This window comes from Pteropus alecto, unplaced genomic scaffold (assembly GCF_000325575.1).
Source record: "Pteropus alecto unplaced genomic scaffold, ASM32557v1 scaffold196, whole genome shotgun sequence".
In the NCBI taxonomy this organism is placed as follows: domain Eukaryota; kingdom Metazoa; phylum Chordata; class Mammalia; order Chiroptera; family Pteropodidae; genus Pteropus; species Pteropus alecto.
In genome coordinates, this window is record NW_006439717.1 from 1314948 (window position 1) to 1330290 (window position 15343).

Consider the following 15343-nt stretch of genomic DNA (forward strand, 5'->3'; position numbering starts at 1 on the left):
CTGGAGAGCCTCGACGTTCCGCCCGAGCCCCGCGCGGGCGGCCGGGGCGCTGGCCCAGCCCTGGGACTGAGAGGCCGCCAGACGACGCGGATGCGGAGCCTGCTCGCCCAAGATCAAAGCCACCGGCGCTCTCTTTGTGTCCGTTCGGGATTCGCGGCCCTGGGGCTGTCCATGGAAACCTAAACTGCTGGAACCCGAAGCAGAGAACCCCTCCGTGGCTTCTTGCTCTTTTTTGGAGAGGAGGGTGGCCACTCCGACCTGGATTTACCGTTCTTGGTCCCCCTAAGCCCCCCCGTGCGGGGGGCGGCTGTGATCGCTCTGGCGGTTGGAGGTCGGGGAGCGGCCCGGGCTCTGGCCATGTTCTCGGATGAGGATTTCTGGATCGCCCTGTGAAGAGGTGAGTGAAGTCCGCCCCGCCAAGGCCCAGAAAGGGTTGGACTGGGGGCATAGCCAGATGGACTCTTCTTGGCCGGAGCTGGCCTTTAGGTTGAAGAAAGGGGTGCCAGGGCTGAGGAGGGTTTCTTTGGCAGGGTCTGTCAAGGGAACCTGAGCCAGTAGCTGGGGCAGAACTGAGGCCTGGTGTCTTGGGGTGTGCCTCTTTAAAGACTGGGGGGTTCAGGGAACCACGGGAGTTTGGGAACCTGGCCAGATCGCCTCTCTGCCTGTTTATTTTTGTGTTGGGGGAGCTCCACTAAACTAGGACCCAGGCCCTGATGCCAGCACCAATTCCAGTCAGCTGCTGCTCCCTCAGGGTTCCTTGTGGGCCTTGGGAACAGAACAACTTTGGGGGATGGGATTAGGGTGCCACTGCCAGGTCAGACTTACTGGCAGGTTGGACTTTAAGGTTGTTTTTGCCTATCCAGGCATCCAGAGCAGTCTCTGGGAGACTCAAGGAACCCTAGATCCTTCACCAGGCCTTTTTTCAGTGTGGAAAGGGGAGAGTGTGTAGAATCTGACTAGTGTAATGAAGCGGGTAGCTGGGGCAAGAAGGAGGTGGGGCTGAGGACAACTCTGGCCTTGCTGTTCAACTTTAAACTACCCCTGCCTGGCAAAGTGACCCCAGAGAGTCCTAGTGCTGTTTTAGCCTGCTTTGCCTCCCCTCCTCTCAGGATGGACATAATCTCTAGGGGATTATAGAGGAGGCCGTTGAGATTTGCTCTCTGCGAATGTGGGCTGCAAAAAATGGCTTTTGTCTCCCGCTTTCTCTGTGCCCGTTGTGGAGAGCTGGTTGCCCATAAGTCCTAGGCCAATCCTGCAGGCCCCTCCCTGACCTCTCTAACCCTTTTTGATCAGGGAATGTTAACTGGCCCACTGATCCAGTCCCATCCGTACAGAATAAGGTAGCCTGTACCTCTTTGGAGGAGAAATGACCCGATCAGAGCTGTTTCTGCAGAAGCCAGTGTTTCCAGCCCTGGCAGGAGGTGTTGGGGAGAAGGGGTGTGCATGTGAGTGCATGAAGGGTGCAGCATGAGCCTCATGCCTCTGGGCCCTGGGCTGGGACAGCCCTTCTCACAGCTGTCATGCTGCCCAGCAGGGATTTGGCTGGTGAGTTTTGTTCCCTCACTCCACCCTCTGCAACATACATACATAGGCTAGATCTCTTTGAACCTGGTTTTGGAAAGGAGAAAATAAGGGTTTTGCCCTTGAAAAGCTTTCTGGGTGGTAACCCAGAGGTGAGAGGTTGCACAGGGTTGGTAAAGTGAGGCTAGCTGTCACTCATGCTATCTCTGCCTCTGCATCCTATGTAGGGCCCCTCCTGTTGTCTGTCCCCAGAGAACTTCCTTAGGAGGGACCTCTCCTTCTTAGCTGTGGCTGGCCCCCAGGATGATCCAGGAACAATCCAGGAGGGTCTACAATGTCAGTGTTGCCATTTGGATTCTTCCTGGAGGGCTGACCCAAAATGGGGGTGGGAAGAGGTGTGGTTTGATTCTCAGGCTGGGAACCAGGAAGTCCTGAGCCCTACAGAAGAGCTGTTCACTCAAGGGCCTGCTTCAGCCTTTCACCTCTCCAAGCCTCCATTTCCCCTTTGGCTGGGAAAATGGAGTTAAAGCTATTGGTCTGGGATGGAGGAAGGGAGAGTGGGTTGAGATGACTCCCTGCCTTCTTCTTTGCTGTTTTGGCCCTCTTAGGCCTGAGACTAAGGGGAGCCAGCACTCCCTAGATCTGTGCTTCTCTGAGATCTCTAGTCTCCCAGAGGAAGCCTGGCCAGGCAGTAGTCCAATTTAGAACTAGGGAAAAAACCGTTGGTGTATATGTGTGTGTGGTTTCTGGCTGTGAATGATGGGCCAGGGGAACCTGTGGTCTTTATTTGTTTAGATGTGTTCAGGGGCCTAACAACTAGGACTCAGCATTGGGATGCAGGTGCTAGACTGCAGGGTTAGAGAAATGGGGCTCAGGCTTCTTGGAGGTGCCCCTAAATTCTTTTTGGTACAGCTTAGAGGACACTCTGCTCTTCACTTCTTGATCTTATGTTCCATGGCTCCGTGAGTGAGGTTCCGGCTTTGGAGGATGTTGGTACTCTTTCTCCCAAAGCTGGACGAAGGTGGTTTCTGTACCTCTCTGAGCAGTGCCAGCCTTACCAGCTTGAGAGGGCTGCGCTCAGAGGAAGGCAGGAGAATTTGTCTCTCTGGCCTTGTGTGAGGCAGTCCTCCCACCCACTGTATTATCACTGTTGCTTTTTATTTCTTGCTGTTTGTGACTCTTTTGGCCTCAGCTTTGAGAGCAGAGCAGGTGGAGGATCTTGGGGGACATATAGTAAGATACACACATTTAGGAAATTTTGAAGCCTTCTGGATGTGGTCAAGCCTTGAATGACAATAGGAAGAGAGGCCTGGTTTCCCATAGATGGCTTCTAAGGGCCCCTTGAAGTTCCAGAGCAGCTTTTCTGTGGGCTGTCCAAATGACCACCTTGCTTTCCTTTCAAGTGTGGTTATATGGTAGGTTTTGGAGAGCTGATCTGGGAATGGAGGTAACAGGTATCAGGTGATATTTCACTTTCCCAATCTAGTGGATTCTGATATTGTGAGGTGTTGGGGAGAAGTAAAATAAAATTTCCTTTCTTGTGACATGTCACAAGAAAGAGGCTCATTATCAATCTCTGGAGTGTGAGCTCAGGGAAGGACTAATATTGTGGTTCTTAGGTAATAGATTTATTGATCTTGGGTACCTTCGAGGGTTCCCCCTGTCTCTTCTGCCCCAGTCATTCAACCCCAAGTGGCTGACAAGGTTATTTGGTTTGGGAAGACAGATTTGTCCTTACTCAGGTTGGTATGGTCCCTTTGGTTAAACAAAAGGAGTAGAAAAGGTGAGAGATAAACTTCTCAGACTTTTATTTAGAGTTGTTATAGGGAACCCCCCTCTTCTCTGGGAACGCTGTATTTACTTTCTTTGCTTAAACCTCTACCCTTCCCACTAAGAGCTTCTGGCACCTATCCCTTTTTTCCTTCTGTAGGATATCTTTCCTTTTCCTCATCTCTGTAATTCTTCTTATTTGTTTTTTAGACTATGCTTAGTTTTCTCTGAGGTTTAGGAAAATATGCCCAAAGGTATGGGTCTTAACCTTCTTAGATAAAAATTTAGTGTATTTCATTTGGCTCTGGTATAAGCAGGCATATTTTAGAAGAGGAAGAGGGGACCGTTAAAAAAAAACCCCCCTTGCGTGTGGAAACCCTGCTTAACGGAAGAGGAAGGAAGCTACTCTACTGGAGGAAGGAAGCTACTCTGCTCGGCTGTGTCCTGCCCGGTTTAGAACTCCTCCAAGAGGCAGTATGCTTCCTGAGACTACAACTCCCAGCATGCCTAGCTTCACTAGGCATGCTACACATGCTCAGTAACTCTTAAGGCCCACTTCTGTTAACTACTAGGGATATCTAAGTAGGAAGGGCAGTTGGCGTTGCTAAGGGCAACTACCTGATGACTTGAGGCTGGGTGAGGTCCTAAGTTCAGTCATTGCAGGGGCCAGGGAGTGGTCCTGAACTGGATTTGGATGGGCAGTGGGTGGAAATTGGGGGGTTTCTTCTGTTGTATTTGGGATGTCCTGGTTGGAACCAGTGGAGGTTGGGGAGATCCATCCATAGCTGGGCTTTAGTTCCAGTAGTATGTTCTACATCCTGCAAGACCCTAGACTTCATCTCTGAGAGAGGGATTTTGGTTGCACTCAGACTTCTTGGGTTATGATTACCTATGGGTCAGTACTGACAGACTTCTAGAATGATAGCTGACTTGAGACCTGAGGAAAAAGGCAAGGATGAGGCCCATCAGAAGCCCAGAACTTAGATGTGAGGCAAAAGGTGGTACTAGATGCAAACTGGTTGTGCTTCTAGTTGGGTGCTGTTGCCCTGGGAACTCTTAAGCAGGAGGTGGGAAGTGGGAAAGGGGAGTGGATCCTCTGAGAATCCAGAGTGGGAGAAGAGGGTATGTGTTTATCTAGAGAGGAAGTAAGCAGTGGAATAGGGTTAGGGAGGACTTTCCTTATCATTAGTACAGGAGTTTGTAGGTATGACTTTGCTCTGATTTCTGTAGGGTCATTAGCTGCCTTCCTCCTAGGATTCTGGAGAAAGTGTGTAGTGGAGAGACTTACTAGATATATAGACATCTCATTGGCTTTGACAGGTCTCCCCGAGAGGGCCGTGCCCAGTCGGAGAGAGGGATGGACAGCCAGAAGCCGCCTGGTGAGGATAAAGATTCGGAACCGGCAGGTGAGTAGGGCAAATTCTGGGTTTGCTGGCAGCTTTCTGTTCTTTCCAGGCAACCTTAGATTTGTGGTTCTGGCACAAGGACAGGAGCTAAGTCTGTCTGATAGACAGGTAATTGAAAGACTTTGTCAAAATACCATCACTGTGATCCACCAAGGTTTTGGATAATCTCATGGGTCTGATGAGTGGACTAGTATTAAATAGTACATAGTGGCTGATGCATATTTCTTTGTTCACTCAGCTGATGGACCTGCAGCCTCTGAGGAGTCAGGTGCCACTGAAACAGACCTTCCCAACCCACATGTGGCGGAGGTCTCTGTGCACAGTTCTGGGGGTCCCAGACTTCAAGAGCCTCCCCAGGACTGCAGGTAACTAGTTTGGGAAAATGAGGATATAAAGGCAAACGATTTGAGAGTCTGAGGCCTTCAAGGAAGACTGTTTAAGAAAATAAGTGTTTGGGAAGCATAGATGTATTAAATCACGGGGTGGTCAGAGGCCTGGTGTGGTGCTGATGCTTTTGTGTCCACAGTGGGGGTCCAGTGCGGCGCTGTGCTCTCTGTAACTGCGGAGAGCCTAGTCTGCATGGGCAGCGGGAGCTACGGCGCTTTGAGTTGCCATTTGACTGGCCCCGGTGTCCAGCGGTGTCCCCTGGGGGGAACCCAGGGCCCAGTGAGGCAACGCTGCCCAATGAGGACCTATCACAGATTGGTTTCCCTGAGGGCCTGACACCTGCCCACCTAGGAGAACCTGGAGGTAAGTGAGGGGAGATGGGGTAACTGACCTGGGCAGGAAAGTCAGTAGGGGCTGGGCAGTCCTGAGCCAGCGATCACCTTTTTGTTAATTTTTCCTTTTCTTTGTTCCTCTTTTCACCTATACAGGGTCCTGCTGGGCTCACCATTGGTGTGCCGTGTGGTCGGCTGGCGTATGGGGGCAGGAGGGCCCAAAACTATGTGGTGTGGACAAGGCCATCTTCTCAGGGATCTCACAGGTAGGGCTGGAGCCAGGGCATTGATTGCATAGACAAAGGGCTGGTGGGCTTCTGAGAGTCAGGATAGAATGTGAAGGGTAGCAGGCATATTGGGGTAAAGCTAGCCCAACCTGTTGCTCTGGAGTGAGCTGATTGGCACTAAGGCTTTGTCTCCATCCTGGCAGCGCTGTTCCCACTGCACCAGGCTCGGTGCCTCCATCCCTTGCCGCTCACCTGGATGTCCACGGCTTTACCACTTCCCCTGTGCAACTGCCAGCGGTTCCTTCTTATCCATGAAAACACTGCAGCTGCTATGCCCGGAGCACAGTGAGGGTGCCGCACATCTGGGTGAGAAGTCCTGCCCTTTGGACATCAGACAAATGAGAGACTAAGTGTGCCTGGGGTATTTGTACTCTGCAGAGCACTCATTGATACCTATAATTTTACACTGTCACTTTGTCACACTAAAATAGGTGTGAACTTTGAGAGTGCAAGGGCTTTGCTTATCTTGTTTACCATGGTGTCTGCAATGCCTAGAACAGTGCCTGGCATATATTAGGCAGACACTTAGTAACTGTTATTTGTTCATTCTGGTCCATGGAACGCCTGTTATGTAGATAGCACCGTATTGAATCTTATATGGAATTGATAGCTGACCTGTGTTTTCTGTACCTTCTCGCTGCAGAGGAGGTTCGTTGTGCAGTATGTGAGGGGCCGGGGGAATTGTGTGACCTGTTCTTCTGTACCAGCTGTGGGCATCACTATCACGGGGCCTGCCTGGACACTGCTCTGACTGCCCGAAAGCGTGCTGGCTGGCAGTGCCCTGAATGCAAAGTGTGCCAAGCGTGCAGGTAAGAATGGAAGGGCAGAAGGGAAGCCTTTGACAAAGCATGGGTTAGGGTTGAAAATGAGGGTAGGGAGGACCCTGTTGTTTGCCCTGTGTCCCTGCAGGAAACCTGGGAATGACTCTAAGATGTTGGTCTGTGAGACATGTGACAAAGGATACCATACCTTCTGCCTAAAACCACCTATGGAGGAACTGCCTCCTCACTCTTGGAAGTGCAAGGTGAGTGTCCTTGATCCTCCCTTACTCTCCCTAATTCTGCCTCCTGCAACATCTGGAGTTTCTCTCTTGTGATGAGTCCTGTGTTCCGTTCAAGTCTCTGCTGTCTGACCAATACCTGTTTTGTTTGTTCCCTTCTCTTAGGCGTGCAGGGTATGCCGGGCCTGTGGGGCAGGCTCAGCAGAGCTGAATCCCAACTCTGAGTGGTTTGAGAACTACTCACTCTGTCACCGCTGTCACAAAGCCCAGGGAGGACAACCTATCAGTTCTCTTGCTGAGCAGCATCCTGCTGTCTGTAGCAGGTAAATGATGTGGACTGGAAGAGGTAGGGCTGCGGGATCGAAAATATCGAGATTGGCAGGGGTCATGTTAAAGCAAGCTGATTTTGAGAGGAGAGCCCTAAGGTGGGTGGTACAATCCTTATCATTCATGCCTCGCCTCAGTGCGAGGAGTTGGTAACTGATGAGAGCCACGTTGCCTGCTCCCCTGTACCCTCTGCAGATTCTCACCCCCAGAGCCTGGCGATCCCCCAACTGATGAGCCCGATGCTCTGTACGTTGCATGCCAAGAGCAGCCAAAGGGCGGGCACGTGACCTCTATGCAACCCAAGGAACCGGGGCCCCTGCAATGTGAAGCCAAACCACTAGGTGAGTAGGGTTTGAGGGACCCTAAAAGTAATCCCCTTCTATTCTGTGGCTAGGGACAGTTTCTGTTTTGCCTCAGACCCTGCATTTTCTGTGGAGTGGAGTTGAGCTGGGTAGGAGCATAGTGTGTTATGTCTACAGGGAGAGCAGGGGCCCAACTTGAGCCCCAGTTGGAGGCCCCCCTAAATGAGGAGATGCCACTGCTGCCCCCACATGAGGAGTCGCCCCTATCCCCACCACCTGAGGAATCACCCACATCCCCGCCGCCTGAGGCATCGCGTCTGTCCCCACCGCCTGAGGAATCACCCCTCTCTCCACCGCCTGAGGAGTCTCCTTTATCTCCCCCACCTGAACCATCACCTTTTTCTCCACTGGAGGAATCACCTTTCTCTCCACCAGAGGAGTCTCCCCCATCTCACCCACTTGAGACACCCCTATCCCCACCACCTGAAGCATCACCCCTGTCCCCACCATTTGAGGAGTCTCCTCTGTCTCCCCCGCCTGAGGAATTGCCCACTTCCCCACCACCTGAAGCATCTCGCCTATCTCCACCACCTGAGGAGTCACCTATGTCCCCTCCACCTGAAGAGTCACCTATGTCTCCACCACCTGAGGCATCTCGTCTATTCCCACCATTTGAAGAATCACCCCTGTCCCCCCCACCAGAAGAGTCTCCCCTTTCCCCACCACCTGAGGCATCACGCCTATCTCCACCACCTGAGGACTCTCCCATGTCCCCACCACCTGAAGATTCACCTATGTCCCCCCCACCTGAGGTATCACGCCTGTCTCCCCTGCCTGATGTACCACACCTATCTCCCCTGCCTGAGGTGTCACGCCTGTCCCCACCACCTGAGGAGTCTCCCCTGTCCCCACCACCTGAGGAGTCTCCCACATCCCCACCACCTGAGGCTTCACGCCTATCCCCACCACCTGAGGACTCGCCCACATCCCCACCACCTGAAGACTCACCTGCTTCCCCACCACCGGAGGACTTGCTTATGTCCCCACCGCTGGAGGAGTCACCCCTGTCGCCACTGCCCGAGGAGCCAAGACTCTGCCCCCGGCCTGAGGAGCTGCGCCTGTCCCCTCAGCCTGAGGAGCTACACCTATCTCCCACGACTGAGGAACCATGCCTGTCCCCTGCACCTGAGGAGCTGCTTCTGTCCCCCCGGCCTGAGGAGCTTCACCTGTCCCCCCAGCCTGAGGAGCCACGTTTGTCCCCTGCACCTGAGGAGCTGCACTTGTCCCCTCTGCCTGAAGATCCACATCTGTCCCCCATGGCTGAGGAGTCGCAGCCATCTCCCGTGCCTGAGGAGCTGTGCCTGTCCCCCCGGCCTGACGAGCCGCGCCTGTCCCCCATGCTTGAGGAACCACACTTGTCCCCACGGCCTGAGGAGTCGCACCTGTCGCCTCAGCCTGAAGAGCCACCTGAGGAGTCAGGCCTATGCCCTGCACCTGAGGAATTGCCCTTGTTCCTCCCACCTGGGGAGCCACCTTTATCCCCCTTGCTTGGAGAGCCGGCCCTGTCTGAGCCCGGGGAACCACCTCTGTCCCCTCTGCCTGAGGAGCTGCCCTTGTCCCCACCCGGGGAGCCCTCCATGTCACCTCAGCTAATGCCACCAGGTAAGAGGATGTTAGTAACCCTTTGTTCTGGGACAGTCTTAATTCTTTATGGCACAGCTAATCTAAGAGCCTCCCTTTTTCTCTTTTCCTTCAGATCCTCTTCCTCCTCCACTCTCACCCATTGTCACAGCTGTGGCCCCACCGGCTCTGTCTCCTTTGGGGGAGTTAGAGTACCCCTTTGGTGCCAAAGGGGACAGTGATCCCGAGTCGCCATTGGCTGCTCCCATCCTAGAGACACCCATCAGCCCTCCACCAGAAGCTAACTGCACTGACCCTGAGCCTGTACCCCCTATGATCCTTCCCCCATCTCCAGGTTCCCCAATGGGGCCGGCTTCTCCTATCCTGATGGAGCCCCTTCCCCCTCGGTGTTCTCCACTCCTCCAGCATTCCCTGCCTCCCCAGAACTCCCCTTCTTCCCAGTGCTCTCCTCCTGCTCTGCCATTGTCCATTCCCTTTCCACTGAGTCCTGTGGAGAAGGCAGTGGTGGTCTCAGATGAGGCTGAGCCACCCGAGGTGGAGACTGAGAAAGTCCCTGAACCTGAGTGCCCAGCCTTGGAGCCCAGCGCTCCTGGTCCTCTCCCCTCTCCTATGGGAAACCTTTCTTGCCCTGCACCCAGCCCTGCCCCAGCCCTGGATGACTTCTCTGGCCTGGGGGAAGACACAGCTCCTCTGGATGGGACTGACACTCCTGGTTCCCAGCCAGAGGCTGGACAGACTCCTGGCAGTTTGGCTAGTGAACTTAAGGGTTCCCCTGTGCTCCTAGATCCCGAGGAGCTGGCCCCTGTGACCCCTATGGAGGTCTATGGCCCAGAATGCAAGCAGGCAGGACAGGGCTCACCCTGTGAAGAGCAAGAGGAGCCACGTGCACCAGTCGCCCCTACCCCACCTACTCTCATCAAATCCGACATCGTTAATGAGATCTCTAATCTGAGTCAGGGCGATGCCAGTGCCAGTTTCCCTGGCTCAGAGCCCCTGCTGGGCTCTCCCGACCCCGAGGGGGGCGGCTCCTTGTCTATGGAGTTGGGAGTATCTACAGATGTTAGTCCAGCCCGAGATGAAGGCTCCCTGCGGCTCTGTACTGACTCTCTGCCAGAGACTGATGACTCGCTGTTGTGTGATGCCGGGACAGCTGTCAGTGGAGGCAAAGCTGAGGGGGATAAGGGGAGGCGGCGCAGCTCCCCAGCTCGTTCTCGCATCAAACAGGTGAGGCGCTGTCCAGCATCATGCCACTGTCAGAGGTATACTCTTGTGTCACTGATATCTTCTACCTGGCTTAAAATCCTAGCCTCTTAGAGATCTTTCAGTCCACTCTCTTATTTTATTAAGAAGAATACTAATATGTATAGGAGGAAGTGACTTGCCCAGCTTCATGGTTACTCAGTAATATAATTGGGACTGGAAACTCGGGTCTTTCAAGCCAGTCTTTTTTATCATCATACCCCATTTGTCACTCTTTCTTCTTGGGAGTAGAGCTGTCTATCTGTTGCTGAGAGCTGGCTTTTCCCCTGTTCTGCCTGGGATTCCTGGGCTTTATTTGTTGTCATGTTCTGTCCATTTATCTCTTCTTATCCCTCCAAGATTGTGGATCCAATACAATAGCCCTGGACTTGCCCCTGTAATCATCCCCTTCCCTCGCTCAGGGTCGCAGCAGTAGTTTCCCAGGAAGACGCCGGCCACGTGGAGGAGCACATGGAGGACGTGGGAGAGGACGGGCCCGGCTAAAATCAACCACTTCTTCCATTGAGACTCTGGTAGTAAGGAGAGGCCTCCCATCCCCCAAACATGCTTCAGCTGGCCCCTTCAAGATTAAACACCCTTTAATCCTGCCAGTCCCCTGCACGCTCGCCTGCCTGCCTGCTAGCCTAGGGCCTGTCCGGCTGTGTCTGTGCTCCTTCTATCCACTTTGGCCCCCAGGCTTCTCTGAAATCTCTGCTGTCAGGCTGAGGCCCAGTTTGGGAGCTGGGGTGTTCTTCTGCTTCTTAGTCCTGGCTCCTGGCCTTCATCTTAGCCAGGGGTTCCCCAGCACCAAAGAGGAATGCAGATTAGTCGGGGCAGATTTAGCTACCTCACTTTCCACAACTCTCTGCCTATAAGGTTGCTGATATCGATAGCTCTCCCAGCAAGGAGGAAGAAGACGACGATGATGACACCATGCAAAATACTGTGGTTCTCTTCTCCAACACGGACAAGTTTGTTCTAATGCAGGTACCATATGTGACTGGTGTAGTCCTATCCTTACCAGTGAGACCTGGAAGACTGACATTTGTTGTATGTGTTTTGGTAGAAGGACATGTAGAAAACCAAGGACCTGTTCTGGGGGTACCCAGCTAATTAGAAAACAGTGAATCAGAATCACGTTAATTTGTTTGTCCATCCATCAAATTTCTCTTGAATGTCTCCTGAGCTAGGGTTTACAGCAGTGAGAAAGGCAGAAATGATTTCTGCCTTGTGGAAGGTTATAGTCTAAGGAGCTTATGTGTATTTGCACCTGAACAATATCTAAGCTGGCAGAATATTGTCATATGTGTTACTCTCTCAGCCTGAGCAGTCTTTGTTCATCTTCTCTTCCTTTCACTTCTTATCTTTACCCACATTAGGCTGTTTCAAGTCAAATTGCCTGATCAGATGAGCAAAGCATATTAGGAAGGAACGGAGACCTGGCTTTTGGTTCTCTGACTCCCTCAAATTAGAGTTGTAGTCAGTTGCTGGGACTGACTGGGATGAAGAGACCTAGTTGGACATTGGGGTTTCTATATGTTTCCCCAGGACATGTGTGTGGTATGTGGCAGCTTTGGCCGGGGGGCAGAAGGCCATCTCCTTGCCTGTTCCCAGTGCTCACAGTGCTATCACCCTTACTGTGTCAACAGCAAGGTGAGTTCAGGGCCCAAGAGGCATGGGCTGGAGAATGGGATCACTTATTTCTTATCCTAGGCCTCTGTCCTGGCCACGCTACTTCTTAAAGTGGCCATTGGTCACTCATTAGTCACCAGTGGTTATCAAACTCATCCTGTGGAAAAGTACTTTGGAAACGGTGGTGGTCTTTATAGTTTTTTGGTGGTATACCATGACTTGCTGGTATAATTCTATCGTAGAAACTATGAGGACTTTACTAGTAGAAAACATGACGGAATCTGGAGATAAAATGTAAAATCAAAATCATAAGCAAATGTCCGTAAAGAGAAAATAGTGTTTTTGACCCAAGCATGATCAGTTGTTTTGGGGTTTTTATTAATGTTAAATTAGAACTCGTTCACTGTTGACATTCACTGACTTGTATCAGTAACAGATATTAAATGTTTAAGCAAAATTGGGAGAAATACAACGTAATTCTACCCACAATCTTTTCAGGAACTTGCCTAGTGAAAGATTGCCATTCTACTCTCGTAATGAGGCAGTGGCCCAGTGAGGTTTTTCCTTAAACAGCAGAGATCCTTGGGAGCCTAAGTTTAGAGCCACTATTTTTGGGGTGAAGGTACTCTGCATAGCCTCCCTATTCTCAAATGGAGGTCCGGCCCTGGCACTGGGGTCCTCCAGGCCCACGCACATAAGTCTCCCCTTTCCCTAAGAACTCTGTCCTCCCCTCTACATCACACCCTGAGGAATTGCCATCTTTTGCACCAGATCACCAAGGTGATGCTGCTAAAGGGCTGGCGTTGTGTGGAGTGCATCGTGTGTGAGGTGTGTGGTCAGGCCTCAGACCCCTCACGCCTGCTGCTCTGTGATGACTGTGATATTAGCTACCACACGTATTGCCTGGACCCCCCACTGCTCACCGTGCCCAAAGGCGGCTGGAAGTGCAAGTGGTAAGGAGACCCAGGATCTTCAGAGGGGCCTGGGCCTGAGATGTCAGAGTGGTTGTGATGTTGAATATATGACAGGGACTGGGTTTAGAAGACCAGGCTGTTCGCTTGGTTCTCAGGCCACCTCGGGGTGCCTTGGGTAGGTTAGGTACTGAGGATATGTCATTCTGCCCCCACCAGGTGTGTGTCTTGTATGCAGTGTGGGGCTGCCTCCCCTGGCTTTCATTGTGAATGGCAGAATAGTTATACACACTGCGGGCCCTGCGCAAGCCTGGTGACCTGCCCTATCTGTCATGCCCCATACGTGGAAGAGGACCTACTAATCCAATGCCGCCACTGTGAACGGTGAGGGTGCCCCTTTCCCTTTGTATTGGCTCCCTCTTCTCTGTTCTCAGCTTTATATTTTCTGGGTTTATCTCCTCCTGTCTCCTTTCTCCCAGGTGGATGCATGCCAGCTGTGAGAGCCTCTTTACGGAGGATGATGTGGAGCAGGCAGCTGATGAGGGCTTTGACTGTGTCTCCTGCCAGCCTTACGTGGTAAAGCCTGCTGGTGAGTACCAGGTACTGGGGAGGGAGAGGAGGAGTCAGGGCTGGGGTGCCTTGCTTTGGGACAGGGCCTCAAGCTGCCTTGGATTGTCTTCCTCTTCACAGCGCCTGTTGCACCTCCAGAGTTGGTACCTATGAAGGTGAAAGAGCCAGGTGAGTCACAGAAATTCCGAATGCCAAAGTCAGAGGAGAACTTAGACAGTGCCTAGTCTAGCTCTAAACCCCTAACTTCATCTCATTTTCAGAATAGGAAACTATTACCCATGAAGATTGAGTGGCCCGCCCAAGGTCACCCAGTAAGTAGGTGGTGACAAAGTTATGACTACAGCCAAGGCCTCTAGTTTCCCAGGCAGAGTTCTTTCTACTAGGCAACATGGCCTTGTACTGTCAGAATCTCATCTCCAGAGAGCACAGGATACCACTTCAGTGAAGGGGCTGGGGCCACCTCCTCCTCCGTCATGATGTAGGCTTTGCTCCTGGTATTTGAGGTACTGTATGCTGGCATTCAGCAAGTAGGGACCCTTCTAGCCCCAGACAGCTACAGAATATATTTAGTTAACCTAGAGTTAATCATACGCAAAGTCAGGCTTCTGCAGTAACAGTCTTTGAATTTCTCTGGATCACTGATGGAGAACTTGGACCTCAGCTAGCGCCCAGTGATGGCCTGTCTTCTTCACCTCTCAGACCCCAGGCTGGACTTTGTCTAGTGTGTCTTTTTCTCACTGCTTTTGTCGCACCTGATGACTTAGGCCGAAACTTGGAGTTCTGGTTTCCCTGGGGCCTCTGTCCAAGGTCACATGTTCTTCCCCTTCATGCAGAGCCCCAGTACTTTCGCTTCGAAGGTGTGTGGCTGACAGAAACTGGCATGGCCGTGCTGCGTAACTTGACCATGTCACCCCTGCATAAGCGGCGCCAGCGGCGAGGACGGCTTGGCCTCCCAGGCGAGGCTGGGCTGGAGGGTTCTGAGCCCTCAGATGCCCTTGGCCCTGATGACAAGAAGGATGGGGACCTGGACACTGATGAGCTGCTCAAGAGTGAAGGTCAGGCTGAGGAATCTCAAGGAATGCCAAAGTAGTGGGAGCACACCTGTGAGAATTGGATGTAGGGTGGGAGCAGCATTGCCACTCCTAGTCACCCTCAAGCCACTGGTTGGTTTTGTCCAAATGGCTGTGGCAAGGCATTTGGCTCTCTGTTCTTGGGTGGCAGGATAACAAGGTTAGAAGGGCCCATGCCTCTGCTTTGTCTCCATACACAGGTGGTGTGGAGCACATGGAGTGTGAAATTAAACTGGAGGGCCCCGTCAGCCCTGATGTGGAGCCTGGCAAAGAGGAAACCGAGGAGAGCAAAAAACGCAAACGCAAACCCTATCGGCCTGGTGAGGCCCTGGGATGGGGAGTTGGGTGGGGAGTTGAGGCTCACCAGGTTCCCCAGCGGCTTCTCAGCCTCAGCTCTGCCTCCTCACAGGCATTGGTGGTTTCATGGTGCGACAGCGGAAATCCCACACACGTGTGAAAAAGGGGCCTGCTGCACAGGCGGAGGTGTTGAGTGGGGATGGGCAGCCCGACGAGGGTGAGACGGGTGAGGGCTCCAGTGGGCCTGGGAGAAAGGGGGGGTGGTCACAGGACTTACAGGGCACTGCCAGGGAGGCCCTGAAGGAGGGCTTACTCAAAGGTTCAAGAGGGTGGTGGGCCCAGTTTGTGTTGGGGGAGAGAACAGGTAGACAGCATCCTCAGCGTCCCCAGAGAAGCTGACACCTATTCTCTCCCCAGTGATGCCTGCCGACCTGCCTGCAGAGGGCTCTGTGGACCAGAGCTTAGCTGATGGGGACGAGAAGAAGAAGCAGCAGCAGCGGCGAGGGCGCAAGAAGAGCAAACTAGAGGACATGTTCCCTGCTTACCTGCAGGTGGGCCTTAGGCTTCAAGGGGTGAAGGGATTGTCTGTTCTGCAGGGATTGAAAAAACCTGTTTCTCCTTGCCTCCTCCCACAGGAAGCCTTCTTTGGGA

At 52.8% G+C, this 15343-nt stretch overlaps 1 protein-coding gene across 1 annotated transcript in view; it reads left to right on the forward strand.

Annotated features, from left to right (window-relative positions):
• The first annotated feature begins 6 nt into the window (after positions 1 to 6).
• KMT2D (lysine methyltransferase 2D) overlaps positions 7 to 15343 on the forward strand; it is a 45766-nt gene continuing 30429 nt past the window's right edge. Inside the window, exons 1-24 of the mRNA XM_025050249.1 lie at positions 7 to 397; positions 4612 to 4697; positions 4936 to 5062; positions 5224 to 5447; positions 5573 to 5682; positions 5847 to 6009; positions 6347 to 6512; positions 6613 to 6727; positions 6869 to 7026; positions 7226 to 7371; positions 7510 to 8994; positions 9089 to 10197; positions 10635 to 10748; positions 11089 to 11199; positions 11761 to 11865; positions 12616 to 12797; positions 12975 to 13139; positions 13235 to 13344; positions 13446 to 13493; positions 14159 to 14380; positions 14596 to 14715; positions 14805 to 14909; positions 15110 to 15243; positions 15328 to 15343. Of these exons, the coding sequence (XP_024906017.1) occupies positions 4649 to 4697; positions 4936 to 5062; positions 5224 to 5447; positions 5573 to 5682; positions 5847 to 6009; positions 6347 to 6512; positions 6613 to 6727; positions 6869 to 7026; positions 7226 to 7371; positions 7510 to 8994; positions 9089 to 10197; positions 10635 to 10748; positions 11089 to 11199; positions 11761 to 11865; positions 12616 to 12797; positions 12975 to 13139; positions 13235 to 13344; positions 13446 to 13493; positions 14159 to 14380; positions 14596 to 14715; positions 14805 to 14909; positions 15110 to 15243; positions 15328 to 15343 (5284 nt within the window). The 5' untranslated portion in view covers positions 7 to 397; positions 4612 to 4648. The remainder of the gene's footprint in view (positions 398 to 4611; positions 4698 to 4935; positions 5063 to 5223; positions 5448 to 5572; positions 5683 to 5846; positions 6010 to 6346; positions 6513 to 6612; positions 6728 to 6868; positions 7027 to 7225; positions 7372 to 7509; positions 8995 to 9088; positions 10198 to 10634; positions 10749 to 11088; positions 11200 to 11760; positions 11866 to 12615; positions 12798 to 12974; positions 13140 to 13234; positions 13345 to 13445; positions 13494 to 14158; positions 14381 to 14595; positions 14716 to 14804; positions 14910 to 15109; positions 15244 to 15327) is intronic.